The sequence below is a fragment of the Aedes aegypti genome, chromosome 3 (assembly GCF_002204515.2).
Source record: "Aedes aegypti strain LVP_AGWG chromosome 3, AaegL5.0 Primary Assembly, whole genome shotgun sequence".
Lineage (NCBI taxonomy): Eukaryota > Metazoa > Arthropoda > Insecta > Diptera > Culicidae > Aedes > Aedes aegypti.
Window position 1 is genome coordinate 36,122,921 of NC_035109.1, and position 15,313 is coordinate 36,138,233.

At 38.4% G+C, this 15,313-nt stretch overlaps 1 protein-coding gene across 5 annotated transcripts in view; it reads right to left on the reverse strand.

The window, feature by feature from the left end:
* The window catches only part of LOC5575395 (erythrocyte band 7 integral membrane protein), a 217,672-nt gene that overhangs the window by 36,176 nt on the left and 166,183 nt on the right, over window positions 1-15,313 (reverse strand). The window contains exon 1 of one of the 5 annotated variants that reach the window (XM_021854491.1): window positions 15,185-15,302. The exons of the other annotated variants lie outside the window; for them this stretch is intronic. Within the exon in view, the coding sequence (XP_021710183.1) occupies window positions 15,185-15,242 (58 nt within the window). The 5' untranslated portion in view covers window positions 15,243-15,302. Of the gene's footprint in view, window positions 1-15,184; window positions 15,303-15,313 lie in introns of those variants that run through there. 5 annotated transcript variants of the gene reach the window in all.

Genomic DNA, 15,313 nt, shown 5'->3' on the forward strand with positions numbered 1-15,313 from the left:
ACAGGAAAAAAAAAAATCTCCGGCGACGAAAACATGCGCGAAACCGTGAGCCAAATTTTTCGGACGACGCAAAACTGAACTGTCCTGCTTGGGCTTCACGAAGCACTATACAGCAAGACGCTTGAAAACAGGAAAAAAAAAATCTCCGGCGACGAAAACATGCGCGAAACCGTGAGCCAAATTTATCGGACGACGCAAAACTGAACTGTCCTGCTTGGGCGTACGAAGCACTACCCAGCAAGACGCTTGAAAACAGGAAAAAAAAATCTCCGGCGACGAAAACATGCGCGAAACCGTGAGCCAAATTTATCGGACGACGCAAAACTGAACTGTCCTGCTTGGGCGTACGAAGCACTACCCAGCAAGACGCTTGAAAACAGGAAAAAAAAATCTCCGGCGACGAAAACATGCGCAAAACCGTGAGCCAAATTTATCGGACGACGCAAAACTGAACTGTCCTGCTTGGGCGTACGAAGCACTACCCAGCAAGACGCTTGAAAACAGGAAAAAAAAATCTCCGGCGACGAAAACATGCGCGAAACCGTGAGCCAAATTTATCGGACGACGCAAAACCGAACTGTCCTGCTTGGGCTTCACGAAGCACTACCCAGCAAGACGCTTGAAAACAGGAAAAAAAAAAATCTCCGGCGACGAAAACATGCGCGAAACCGTGAGCCAAATTTTTCGGACGACGCAAAACTGAACTGTCCTGCTTGGGCTTCACGAAGCACTATACAGCAAGACGCTTGAAAACAGGAAAAAAAAAATCTCCGGCGACGAAAACATGCGCGAAACCGTGAGCCAAATTTATCGGACGACGCAAAACTGAACTGTCCTGCTTGGGCGTACGAAGCACTACCCAGCAAGACGCTTGAAAACAGGAAAAAAAAAATCTCCGGCGACGAAAACATGCGCGAAACCGTGAGCCAAATTTATCGGACGACGCAAAACTGAACTGTCCTGCTTGGGCGTACGAAGCACTACCCAGCAAGACGCTTGAAAACAGGAAAAAAAAATCTCCGGCGACGAAAACATGCGCGAAACCGTGAGCCAAATTTATCGGACGACGCAAAACCGAACTGTCCTGCTTGGGCTTCACGAAGCACTACCCAGCAAGACGCTTGAAAACAGGAAAAAAAAAAATCTCCGGCGACGAAAACATGCGCGAAACTGTGAGCCAAATTTTTCGGACGACGCAAAACTGAACTGTCCTGCTTGGGCTTCACGAAGCACTATACAGCAAGACGCTTGAAAACAGGAAAAAAAAAAATCTCAGGCGACGAAAACATGCGCGAAACCGTGAGCCAAATTTATCGGACGACGCAAAACTGAACTGTCCTGCTTGGGCGTACGAAGCACTACCCAGCAAGACGCTTGAAAACAGGAAAAAAAAAAAATCTCCGGCGACGAAAACATGCGCGAAACCGTGAGCCAAATTTATCGGACGACGCAAAACTGAACTGTCCTGCTTGGGCGTACGAAGCACTACCCAGCAAGACGCTTGAAAACAGGAAAAAAAAATCTCCGGCGACGAAAACATGCGCAAAACCGTGAGCCAAATTTATCGGACGACGCAAAACCGAACTGTCCTGCTTGGGCTTCACGAAGCACTACCCAGCAAGACGCTTGAAAACAGGAAAAAAAAAAAATCTCCGGCGACGAAAACATGCGCGAAACCGTGAGCCAAATTTTTCGGACGACGCAAAACTGAACTGTCCTGCTTGGGCTTCACGAAGCACTATACAGCAAGACGCTTGAAAACAGGAAAAAAAAAAAATCTCCGGCGACGAAAACATGCGCGAAACCGTGAGCCAAATTTATCGGACGACGCAAAACCGAACTGTCCTGCTTGGGCTTCACGAAGCACTACCCAGCAAGACGCTTGAAAACAGGAAAAAAAAAATCTCCGGCGACGAAAACATGCGCGAAATCGTGAGCCAAATTTATCGGACGACGCAAAACTGAACTGTCCTGCTTGGGCGTACGAAGCACTACCCAGCAAGACGCTTGAAAACAGGAAAAAAAAAATCTCCGGCGACGAAAACATGCGCGAAACCGTGAGCCAAATTTTTCGGACGACGCAAAACTGAACTGTCCTGCTTGGGCTTCACGAAGCACTATACAGCAAGACGCTTGAAAACAGGAAAAAAAAAAATCTCCGGCGACGAAAACATGCGCGAAACCGTGAGCCAAATTTATCGGACGACGCAAAACCGAACTGTCCTGCTTGGGCTTCACGAAGCACTACCCAGCAAGACGCTTGAAAACAGGAAAAAAAAAAATCTCCGGCGACGAAAACATGCGCGAAACCGTGAGCCAAATTTATCGGACGACGCAAAACTGAACTGTCCTGCTTGGGCGTACGAAGCACTACCCAGCAAGACGCTTGAAAACAGGAAAAAAAAATCTCCGGCGACGAAAACATGCGCAAAACCGTGAGCCAAATTTATCGGACGACGCAAAACTCCTTTCGTTGCATGGAACCAATTGAAGATAAAATCTTTTTCAATATTTTATGTAAGGGCGTTTCTAGGCCTATCATAAGGTTGCTTTGAGGTGTATTCGTTTTTGCATAAATGCTTGAAAACAATTTTTGGCCCATATTGGGGCAAAAGTTCGAATCAGCGGGGCAAAAGTTCGACCTACGTATAATATCACGGAAAAATTTGCAAATTGCCTAAAATCCACATATTATCTTCAAACTTAGTTAAATAAGTCTGATCGTGCGAAAACTGTCACCAAAATTTTACATTTCTACTTAGTTTTGCGAAAAACTGGTATTTTTGAGTATATTACAATTAACCCGGTTTTGGGTAATTTTTTGATGAAAATTTAGTGTGTATTTTTTGTCAAACTTAAGTTAACGGCTGGGGTAAAGTATGCCTGTCATAAAAGAATCGATATTTTGTGTTTTAGCCAGCGAACTTTTGCCCCACACTAGATTCGAACTCTTGCCCCACCGGTGGGGCAAAAGTTCGAATAAGACAATCAATTTTGAAACTGTTATAACTAAAAATGGGTAAATATTTTGACACAAGTTTGTTTAGCAAAATTATAGCCAATATGTTGAAGGTTCACTGTATGGTATTTGTTTTGTATTAACTGCTATTGTTTTTCTGAAAACTTTGATTATACCACTAAGGTCGAACTTTTGCCCCACCTTACTCTAATGCCGATAAACATAAATGGAAATTCGATCAATTTGTTTTCAAGGAACTAAAAAAAAGAAATATTTGCAAGTACTTTTCAACCATTACAGCAAAAAAGTTGACTGTGGGAATTGCAGTTCAAATATTCTTTCAGTGATACTTTGAGGGATTAATTTAGGTAGCCCATCGGCCATCTAGTCATACACTGCCAATGCTCGCGCTGTGATAACTGGTAAACTTCTTTTCAGGAGTTCTCTAGTCAATTTAGGTTAAGATAGAGTTAACATAAGTTGGCTTTAGGAATTCTTTAGGAATTGTTTCAGAAATCATTCAGAGATTCGTCGAGAAATATCTTAAAGGATCGTTCCATTTTTTACGATTCCAGAAGCTTCCTACAATCAAATTTTCTTGAATATTCTTTACAATCACGAGCTTAAAAGTAATAATAAATTGACCTTGGAGAATTTTTGTATAAAAAATATATGTGAGGCGGCATCCACAAATTACGTTACGTTCTAGGATAGGGGGAGAGTAGGCTCAAGCGTTACGGCTCATACAAAAATATGTAATTTTTTATACAAAAAGCGTTACGGTGGGGTGGAGGGGGTCAATTATTTCCAATTTTAGCGTTACGTAATAAATGGACACAGCCTGATTCATTTGAAAATATGAGAGGCCTTCACAAAAACATTCTTCAGTAAACTCGTTAATCTCGTTTTAATAAACATCTTTGCTGAAAATACCATGAACCTATTCATTCAACTATTTAAGTTATGTCAATTATAATTTTTTGCCAAAATATACTTCGATCCAATTGTTACTGCTTTTAAACTCGTAATTGTATGAATCACTCTAGTCTAAAATTGTCTAAGACCCATTTCAACAAATTATGAGTGAAATAAAAAAATCCAGTCGCTCAGATGGGACTCGAACGCATGACTCTTATGTGCTAGACGAGTGCTTTAACAAGTAAGCTACTGAGCTCAGAAGGTTACGAGTTTCGAATTCACGGGATGGATGGATTTGGTTTCCGTCCATTTGGCCGAATTGAACTCCACATATCGGGTCAAGACTTTAAGCTGATGGTTGATTCGTCTCTGGGTTACCGACGGTGAGCTAGGGTTACAAGTATTTTTAATGATTGAATCATATTTTTCCCTTCTTTAAGATATTAACTATTCTTTCGCGTTATACTGGTTTCATTACTATCGGCAATAATTTAGCTTATATTTTAAATGGGAATTTTACCTCCCTTAAATCATCGGCAGTTCTTTGTAGTTATACTGATATAACGATTATTTTCATTACAAATGCTTAAATTGTCATAAGAGATTTTTCCTTCTTTTGATCATAGATCTTTGAAGAGAAAAGTATTTTTCATAGTTATTGGAATTAAGGCTTATAAAACGTTCAAAAAGAGACTTCTTCTAAATATATTGGTATAGCAGAAACAATAACTTAGGTGCGATGCTTCTCTTCTTCATGATTAAGAGAGCAACATTTGAACTGAACTCTGCACCGTTACTTGCGTATAACAGTAATCCGAACGACTCGGTGAACACTTCCGTCAAAGAAGCTCACTTTTTCTTCCAAGACTTATTGAAGGGAAGTTCAGCAATCTAAGAAGTCAGTGGGTTCGATGTTAGGTCAGCTGCAGGAGAAGTGGAAGTGACAGCTGGCAAGGGGTGGTCCATTAATTACGATCCCTTACGTAATTAATATGGGTGGAGGGGGGTTTGAGATTTCTTATGCGTCATACAAATTATTTTCAATTTTCATACAAAAAATCTTATCATGAAAACCGCCAAAATTGTCTTACGTAATCAATGGATCGCCCCCAAGATGGTTAGCTGGTGGGTTTGTGTACTCTGTTCTTAAGAGGAAAATAACCATCATCATTTTTCAAAACCAGTTTTTTCACTCATAATCGATGAAATTTTCATGAAAATCTATCATTGCATTGCATCCACTACCTGTAAGGTACCCCGGGGCAAGTGGGACATAAAAAAACGATAGTTCAAACATATTGTTCAATATAATTTGAAAATGTCAATATTTTGCAAATCCAATGACACGGTCACATTCTGGCAAAATATTTGCTAGTGTGTGCATAAATTTGATCGAATAATTTCGAAATTGTGAAAACCTTAGAAGAAAGATGGACAATGAGCCATTAGACGCAGTTACCTCGCTAAACGGGGCAAGTGGGACACATCCAGTTTCATGCGTCAAACCACATCAGTAAGTCAACCATTGCAATAATATGATTGATAGATCATAGATTTACAATTTCGAGTGTATATTTCATGTACATAAGGGATCAACCATAAAATACGTAACGTTTTAAGAAGAAAACATACATGTAAGGTTATGTCACATCGCATTTAATTTTAACTGAAAATTCCTCACTAATAGCGTAAAGAGGTATAAAACATGTTCAAAATATATCATTTATAAGTTATCAATCGAAATGCAGCACGTAAAGTTTCAATAATTGACGAATTTTTAAATATTTTATTATTATTTGTTATTACTGTTATGCATTGCGGAAACCCTCTTTATGGGATGAAACTGTTTTCCACAACTACTGAATTTGATAGAAATATCTAATAAAGTTCAATAAAATTAGTATAGTAATCGTTCTTATGATGTATTTTAAATTTTATCTATATATTCGTTCAATTTTAAATTCAAATTAAAAAAAAAAAAGAAAAAAAAAATATAGAGTAAAATTTAGTTATTTTTTCTCCAATTTCAACCATTACGTAAAATAAGATTAATTTTTGTTTTGATAAAAATCATTCGTTTGAATGTTTTAGTGCTACTCTCTAGGAAAATGTTTGAAACATGCAGAAAAAGTTTCGATTCTGGTGCTTGTTTCGATAGGTCCCACTTACCCCGGGTATACAGATATTTTAGGGTAAGTTAGACTATAGAAATTTTCATATGAAATGAAAACAAAAAACCTGTTTTTCGTAAACAGCTTGTAACAATACTTAAAGTTGTAGCTTACCGATGGTCATTCGATTTATAGCACAATTATTTTTTGCGAACCAATGCAGAACGTGAAACGTGTCACAATTTATCATGCAAGTTGAAAATGGTGCTGAGCTGACAACTGTTACATGGAGTACATGGCATTTAAAATAACAATAATTTTTGTACTACTTACTTTTTTTATCATTGTATCTTCAACTTTCTAGAAGAATACATACTTGAAAAAGTTTTCCTAAACGAGCTATAACGGAATGTCCCACTTACCCCGGATTCTCACTTGCCCCGGGGTACCTTAATTCAATGATAGATTTTCATGAGGATATCTTTAAATTTGAACAAAAAAAACTGGTTTTTAGTTTTTGATGATTGCTGCTGATTGAATGATGGATTCTTGAGCCTTAAATCTACCGTTTATGTGGTGGAATTGTTAGGGGTTGTTCACTGCTAGTAACAGCAGTTGAGTGAAAATTTTCTCGCGCAACCATGAGCCTTTCTGTCGCGAATTGAACGAAGGTTTTGTTTTAATGACAGGTTCACCGATCTAAGCAGTCAGTGGGTGTGCGGTGTGGTTGGCTGCGGGGAAGGTAGAAGTGACAGTTGGCGAGTTGGCTAGCTGGCGGGTTTGTGTACACTGTCTTGCACTCTACCGTTTCTATGTGATTGTTTGGGAATGTTTACTCCAATAAACACAAACACAGTGAAGTGAAAATTTTCGCGAATGAAATTGTCGTAGTTTATGTAATATTCCGGTGTTTAGAATCGCAGAAAAGTTAATTACAATCTTGAAAAATTGAAGAGTTGCATATAATGCGTAAAAGTTCTGAATAGTTCTTCGGGTGAGAGCCAAACACCACCGACGGTCCAGGAAGAAAGGATGTGCCACGGTGTTGCCGTCTGACGGCGATGAAGTTAAGGCCCAAACGCAATGATAGCGGAACGGCAACGGAATGCGGAACCGGTTCGCCAGCATGAATCACACCATCTTGACTGAGCTGACAACAAATGAAATTGAACAAAATCTGGGTCGACAAACTACATTCTACAACCAGTACATTACACAGTAAAGGAAATTCAGGTACTTTGCTGCGTATATTACACATAAATGGGTGTAAAAGAAACATTCTATACTTCTATACCTACTTTGTCACGCCATGCACCTGATATCCAGACAATCAAAACAAACTCGCCAGCTGTCACTTGGAATTTCAAAATGGCGGAATGGAAAATCTGACGTATTGGACTACCTCCCTTCTAGATACCTTGACTTGAACTTTAACCAAAACCTAGTCGCCAGCTGTTATTTGTTGTTTCAAAATGGCGGAATGAAGAATCTGGCAGGTTGGATTACCTCCATTCTAGATATCTTGGTTTCTTCGTTCTGAAAAGAAGAAGCCAAGACTTGTGGTGGCTAGGGGCTTATTCACAAATTTCATAACGCTGATGGATGGGTGGGTGTTCTAACGATGAAATGGCTATTTTTAGCGTTATGAAATATGTGAATGAGCCCTAAAACTATGAAATATTTTACTTTGTACGATTTGAGGGATCGAAGTAACCTGGTCCAGCAGAAGGACGAATATGTCGTAAAACGTTTAAACTGTGGTTCACTATCGTTTTCAGTTTCGGCCAAATGACACTTTCTTCCAACTGGAGTTCGGCCGAACGGCATTCAGAGACTCCTACAGGTCCTTCATCTACAACAATAATAAGATGAGTGATTTTTTAGAAAAGTTTTAGAGAGATTTTCGCAGGATTTTTTTCCCAAGAAAAATTGCAAAGAACTCCTGAATGCTTTCAGTTATTCTCCAGAGATTGCTCCAACCATCTATTCAGGAATTTAAACAAACCAGCGGATCTTTTGAGGAAATCTTTGATATTTTGAATATTGTTGTTTTGAGAATATTGGAGTTGTCTAAAAAATGTGTCATAATTTCTTTTGTTTTTTTATTTCCTTACTTTTATTTGTTAGGCACTCCATGCACTTGGCCACTACTATGCCGAGTATCATATCTATTTATATCCTAGTTCTTATTGCTATTTCTCTCATACCGAGCAGGTAGAGGAGAGTGCTGCCGTTGGTCCAATCCATATTCATATCGAAGTCCAGTGGTGTGCGGTGGTTCATTTTGCCATGTTTATGTGTCGTGTGAGGCAACAGCCTACAAAGAGGGTCAGTGTGTCTCAGTCACCATCTGATACTGACGAAGGATGGATGTGTTCCCCAACACACGGTCCTTCGTGCGGCGTCTTCTGATGGCTGGACGGAGTTTTTTGTGTGGGGGGTTGGAAATGGAACCCATGACCTTCCGCTTACGAAGCGAAAGCGTTACCTCGAGGCTACGGGACCCCCCTTCTTTTGTGTTTATCCAAAATTTCCCAAGGGATATTTCAAGGAATTTATTAAGAAGTTCTTTATGGTATTATACCAGAGATTTGATTTTTCCGTCGGTATTCCCTTTGAGGCAATGCTTCTGAGAGCTCAAGCAATGTGGTTTATTTTCGGGTCGACAGAATTTTCCCTTTGTTTTCGAGCATCCAAGAAATCGATTTCGTTTAGCGTGCGTCTTCGAAGTGATACAATCAGTCTTCCCATGAACATTACCGATGCTCAACTTGGGTTCGCATCTTTCTATTCGTGTTTGACAGCAAACGCACGACGGCAAAAAACTCGCGTTGCACATTGAACCCGGTATACTTGAACTTCGGTTGAACCGAAGTTTGAAACATCGGTTCAAACCATGGTACAAAACAAACCGAAAGAAAGCAGTTCGAATGCACGCTGATAAAATTTAACTTATGATTATGATTATCTCGTTACAGACCACAGATTATAGCTTTAACCCTCTAATACCCAAATTTTTAATTTCGATCTAAATAATATTTTTAGTTATCTAAAATCGTTCTAAACACGTTTTGGGCAATGATTCGCAAATCTATGAATTTTGGTTGTTGATCTTTATAATTTTTATTTTTGAACATCCCTATCCTTTTTAATTTTTTCTTGAAGCCTCTTCTAGTTATTGATTTTTGGCAACAATGAAAATTCAAGTTACCACGGTACTTTTAAAAATAATAAATTTCAAAAAATGTTCTGAAAATATTTCTATTTTCCGTGTAATTAACGGAAACACAGGTTTGGAATTATTTTAATACTACCAAGCTTTTCTTCTGTTATATGTTAATAGTAGAAAAATATAAAAGGTACGATTTTTTATATTACACGTTAAATAAACCCCAGGCATTTGTAAGTTATATAAGAATACAATTTTTCAAACAAATTTCAAAAATACAAAAAAGTTTCAAAAGTCATAAAAAACTTTTCTCATATGCGTGTTATGGGTCAAGGTTTAAGCCAAAAATAAAATCATTTTGATTTCCGAGCTACGAAAAAATACACAAAATTCCAAAGTGTACCCCGTCTAAAGGCGGGGTTGGGTATTAGAGGGTTAAGCGAAGTATGCACTTCGACAGAAAAGTAATTGCCTATCTCGATGCGTGGGAAATTTCTTGCAAGAAATGCTCAAGAAAAGCATTTTTCTTTGATCGCAGTACACAGTTGAAAAAATGTCAATTCAAATGGAGCTCACTGTAGGAAATTTCTTGACCATTTCTTGGGCAGAAATTTTTAGTTTTCTTGAGCGGAACAGCATACCTAGCTTTAAGCCTGATTCGCTGCTGACAAGTAATTTCTTGGCCTATCTTGATCTTTTTTCTGATCGCAGTACGCAGTTGAAAAGAACTGTCAGTTCAAACGGGAGTTGCTGTAGAAAATTTCTGCAAGGAACCGGTGAGAAATTTTTTTTTTTTGGCGATTCCTGTTCAGCAGCAAATCAGGCTTTAAACTAAGTATGCTGTGATGATGTGTTTGATGTTCGTTTGGGAAGACTGGATACAATATGATGATTAGCTAGCGCGTGTTGTGTTGACGGAGATGAAATTCGGTTTAGGCTGGTCAGTCAAGGATAGATAAGCAATTGGTGAGCTCGTTTCATGTATTTTTCAAATAAGTAACATATGATAACACACGCTTTCGTCCTGACAACGTTGAATGTGGCGTTTAAGAAATTGTTTTGGAATTTTTTGAATGGCTTGTCACTTCAAGTGTCGGTAATAATTTTCTTCCATTTGTATTTATGTTTCATATTTACTAAAATTATTATATTTAATAACATGTTTATACCTCTGAAATTGTTGTTTACCATTGTGAAATAACTTATCAAAGTAAACTGAACGATTCTTTCCATTAACAAAGACCGCTTACAGTAACCTTTGTAGAAATGCAGAGGTAAACAACAAGGACGCGGGCGCCGATATTGATTTAATAATAACAACTAAGCTTCCTCCAGGATTTCTCATAAATTCGCCCATGGATACCATTAGAAGTTCTCCCATGGTACAAGGAGAATTTTATTCCAAAGATTTTCGAAGTATTTTGTACTGAGGTTTTAACCAGCGATATCTCCAAAAATTTATCCGCCAGATTCTCCAGGCTGATTCTGTTATTCATTCTATGAAAAATTCTGAATTCCTTGTTAGGATTCTGGTGATGAATTGTAGAAAATTAAAAACGACTAATATCTAATTGTCCATAGAATTTGTTTTCTAAATTTTGGGATATCATGATAGAGAGATTCCTGAAGATATTTTGAAAAAAATAAATCGGTAGATATGGAATTAACAGGAATTAAGTTTGAAACGATCTTGAGAAAAATGTGGTGGGACAGTTTACGACTTTTTTTTCGAAAAAAAGGGTCCACATTAGGCATTTTTCCTGTTTAATTTCCTGAAGCTATTGCTTAGAGAATCTCGTAAAAATACTATGATATAACGTCCCCATGGCAAATGAATTAAAAATGAAATTATCTGCTAAGAAGACTTGTTTTATGTTTTTTTTTTAGATTTTCTCTGTAATCCGCATAGAATTGCCACATTAGAAACATCTTTGTTTGGATTCTTGGAGTCAAGCAAAATTTAAGATTTCTGCCAATGCTTTTCTATAGAGTTTGTCTGTAATGTGGTAGATTGCAGATTTTAGATCTTACACAATTTTCTTCAATATTTCCGTGTGATTTGGTCTTTGACAAGGATCTTGCCAGCGAAGCTATTGCTTCTTCTTATGACATTGAGTCCTGATGGGGACAGAGCCTGCTTCTCAGTTTAGTGTTCTTAGAGCACTTCTACAGTTATTGACTGAGAGCTTATTATACCAAAGTTGCCGTTTTCGCATTATTTTATCGTGTGGCAGGTTCGATGATACTCTATGGGGAGTCAAGGAAGTTTTTTGAAAATACCCTAGATCAATCGGGACCAACATGGCAATGCTTTGAAGCAGCGAACGTTACTTGTTAGGCTACGGAAGGCCCCAAAGCTACTAGTAATCCTAAAAAATCTTCAAAACATAGTCATAAATTGTATTAGGGGCCATCAAGAATTCCTACCAGAATCATTTCAGAATTCATCCAGCATTTTTACGTTCTGGTGAATTTTACAGAAATCTCATCATACAGTTCGGTGAAATGAAATACCATGATTTCATAGATTTCCTGACAAAATTTCCCAGAGATTGATTGCTTAATATCTTCTTCTTCTTCTTCTTCTTCTTAAAGGCATTACTTCCTCACTGGGACAGAGCCTGCTTCTGTGAGGAAGTGTTCTTACGAGCACTTCCACAGTTATTAACTGAGAGCTTTCTTTGCCAAAGTTGCCATTTTTGCATTCGTATATCGTGAGGCAGGTACGATGATACTCTATGCCCATGGAAGTCAAGAATATTCTTCACGAAAAGATCCTGGATCGACCGGGATTCGAACCCAGACACCTTCAGCATGGCTTTGCTGTGTACCCGCGGACTCTAATCACTCGGCTAAGGAAGGCTTGATATCTCTCTAGCAATTAATTCAATTTATCAATAGATTTATAGACAATCTGTCGTATTCGTTTTAATGAATCCAGGCATTCCATTTTTGGTTTCTTCGGGAACTTACACTAGGTATTACAAGGTAGAGTAAGTAACTCTAATGTTTGTTTGTTTTTTTTTTCATACTCTCTATGAGATGTCTTTATCAAACTTTCTATCTTGATAGCCTCGAATTCAAAATTACAGATATTTTGTCAAATAGGAGCAGGATCATATTCTTGGCCATTTCAATGCCCATCTGAAGAGGTTTTTTTTACTACTGAGCTCATATTTGGCCACAATATGCGTAGTATTGAAGGGCTCCTTATTGCAAAGCTTGAGAACAATCCGGCGAAATTGCCTAAGTACTTTTTACACTATTTACAGGAAATTTTCTTCTAGGATTTTTCCACAAATTCATTCAGTGGCTTCAACAAAAAATTACCAAGCAATCATCCAAGTTTTCGTGAAGAAAACGACTAAAATTTGGGCTAGTGTGCTTCGACTTTTTTCTGATTATTATTATTGAATCAGTCTAGTGTGCTTAGAATTTCTGGAAAATTGTGACATCATCATAAGCCACAAAACCAAACAAACTTGAGCCACCCTAATATTTTCTGCACGGCCAGCACTGCCCAGTAATCTTCTGTAGCAAGTAAATCAGCGGAAGCAGCGGGGGTGAATTCACGTTTCGCATCTAGCAAATAATCATCGAGAGTTTTGGAGATAAACAAACATGCAGTCCGCTCGAACCTGAGACGAGACTCGCGAATACGGTCTTCTTTTTCTGTGATTGCTGAGTTTTTTTCTTATTCCACTTTGTGCATACCAATTATGCGCATGCGCATACCAATCATGCGCATGCTGTTCAAATCCTCACATGAACCTCTCATTAAAATGATTAAGTTTGCATCACATCGAATCATAAATAGCCATTTGAGTGAAATTTCATGCCAGCAAACGTAGCAGACATTAGAAATAATTAATCTTCTGCTTAGATTTATCAGCAACTTTGGAAAAAACTGCTCCGCCGACTGAGGTTTTTAATAACAGTTTACTTTGAACACAATACTTTTCACTTTTTCAGCCATAAAAACGGTGGGCTGCATTTGACGTTTCGTGAGAGGGGAATCTGGGCTGCATATGACGTTGATATTTTTCCTCTTCGCGAGTCTCTCTCAGGCTCGAACGAATCTGGCCGAGGCCTCCGACTTTGGGTTTTTGATGTTTGATGGCGCCAATGTTTTTCTTCCTGGCTCTCTTTGATGTGTCCAGTCCATCCATTCCCCCCGTTTGGAATAATTGCTGCTCATCATGAATATTTTGATCGATGCTGACGATTTAGCGATGGGCGGTGTGTGAAACACGTGCGAGAAGTTCTTGTTCACACAAATGTTCACTGGCACGGGAAGATGTTTTATGTTCCATGGGAGAAAAGTTTTGTGTACTGTTTCTTTTTTTTCGGTGGAAATGGAAGTGTAATGGGAAAGCTAATTACCAACTTTGATGGATTGAATGGCAACCAAGATGACAACAAGATTATGTTGAGTACATGCTGTAGGGAGTTTGATTGACAATTATGACAAGGGAACATGCTTTTTTGGTGTGGGGATTCAACGCTGCGATAGAATTTCACCTGTTGACTGTCAGTAGCCGAACAGTGAACAGTGTTCAAGTTACATCACGGATCACGATGACCAGGGTTTCTTTCTAACAAATTTTAACTACGTTAGTAGACAACGTGAAGTAAAAACTTTAGATAGGAAACACGGGTTATGACAAAAAATACAAATGTCAATGCCCTCCTTTTCTCGCTACAAAATAAGGGGCATCGAAATGTATGATAAATTTATTCATTTCAATGCAACGCTTATTGAAGATTTGGCATACTATGAGGTATCCAACACGACCAAATCATGTTGGCAAACAGATACCCGGGCAGGTGAAAAATGCTTAGTAATGGCAAATTTTGATATGGACATCTAAAAGTGATATTAACTTGATAGATATAAGAGATAAAAGATCTGAAAATGATATCTAAAATTTACTCCTGGAATAGCATTAGCAGATCATATTTAGCTTTTGTAAGATCTAACCAATATCAGCGAGCTTTTCATTTGATCTGCAAACATCAAATTTTGCTATGGTTCAGAAGTTCCAAGAATAAAATTTTGATATTATCATCAGATCTTTTATCTCTTATGTCAATCCAAACAATATCACGATTTGATGGTCAGAATTTCGCTTTTGCTCGGGTATTTATGCAATATTCAATGTAATGAAGTCTAGCTGATGCCTTAACCTGAATTTTATGAATCGTAAAGCCGTATATCATCTTTTCAACATCAGATCAGAAATGCATGGATGTTCTTATGCCGTAATACAAATTTAAGACAACCTTCCTGGATCTGGTATATAGAAAAGTTATAAAAACCGACGTTAATGAGAAAATGGGATATCAAAATGGCAATTTTATCATTACGTTTTGAAAAGTTGACATGGGGCTTTGATATGCATTCTTGTTTTTCTTGGCATTACTTCCCCACTAGGACAGGCCCTACTTCTTAGCGTAGTGTTCTTACGAACACTTCCACAGTTATTAACTCAGTGCTTTCTTTGCCAATTTACCATTTTGGCATGTGTATATCGAGGGGAAAGCATAGGCCCAAGAAAGTCGAGAAAATTTTCTTTTATGAAAAGATCCTTGACCGGCGAGATTCGAACCTACGACTCTCAGCTTGGTCTTGCTGATTAGCTGTGCGTTTACCGCTACAACTACACGGGTCCCTTACGTATATAGATAGGCCTTTTCTTTTCCCTTCCTGACCCTGAAGGGAATAAAAAATAATTCTCAAGCGTATATTGCCGATCCTTTCCATTGCATCTGCTCTGAATTCATGTTCTACGTTTCGGAAAATCGCTTTCTCGATGACCGCTTCAATACCGAAACAAATGTTAAAACAATTTGTTTTCATGTTTTTTGCCAACCCAACCATATGAATAACGATTAACGCATCACAATCCAAAAGCTACGATAAAAAACTTCCAACTCAAAAGCGAACGCACTGAACCGATAACACTTCCGCACAACTGTTACCCCTATTTAATGGGTCGGCAAAACAACTCCCTAAATTCCACTTACGCAGTTCCACGTAGCACTCACAGCCTCCGGATTCGGTCGTGAGACAATGGGTTTTCATCGCCTATACCACTCTGACTCCCCCGGCACTGTCGGCACATAATTTCCACACTCTTTTTTATTGTTATAACG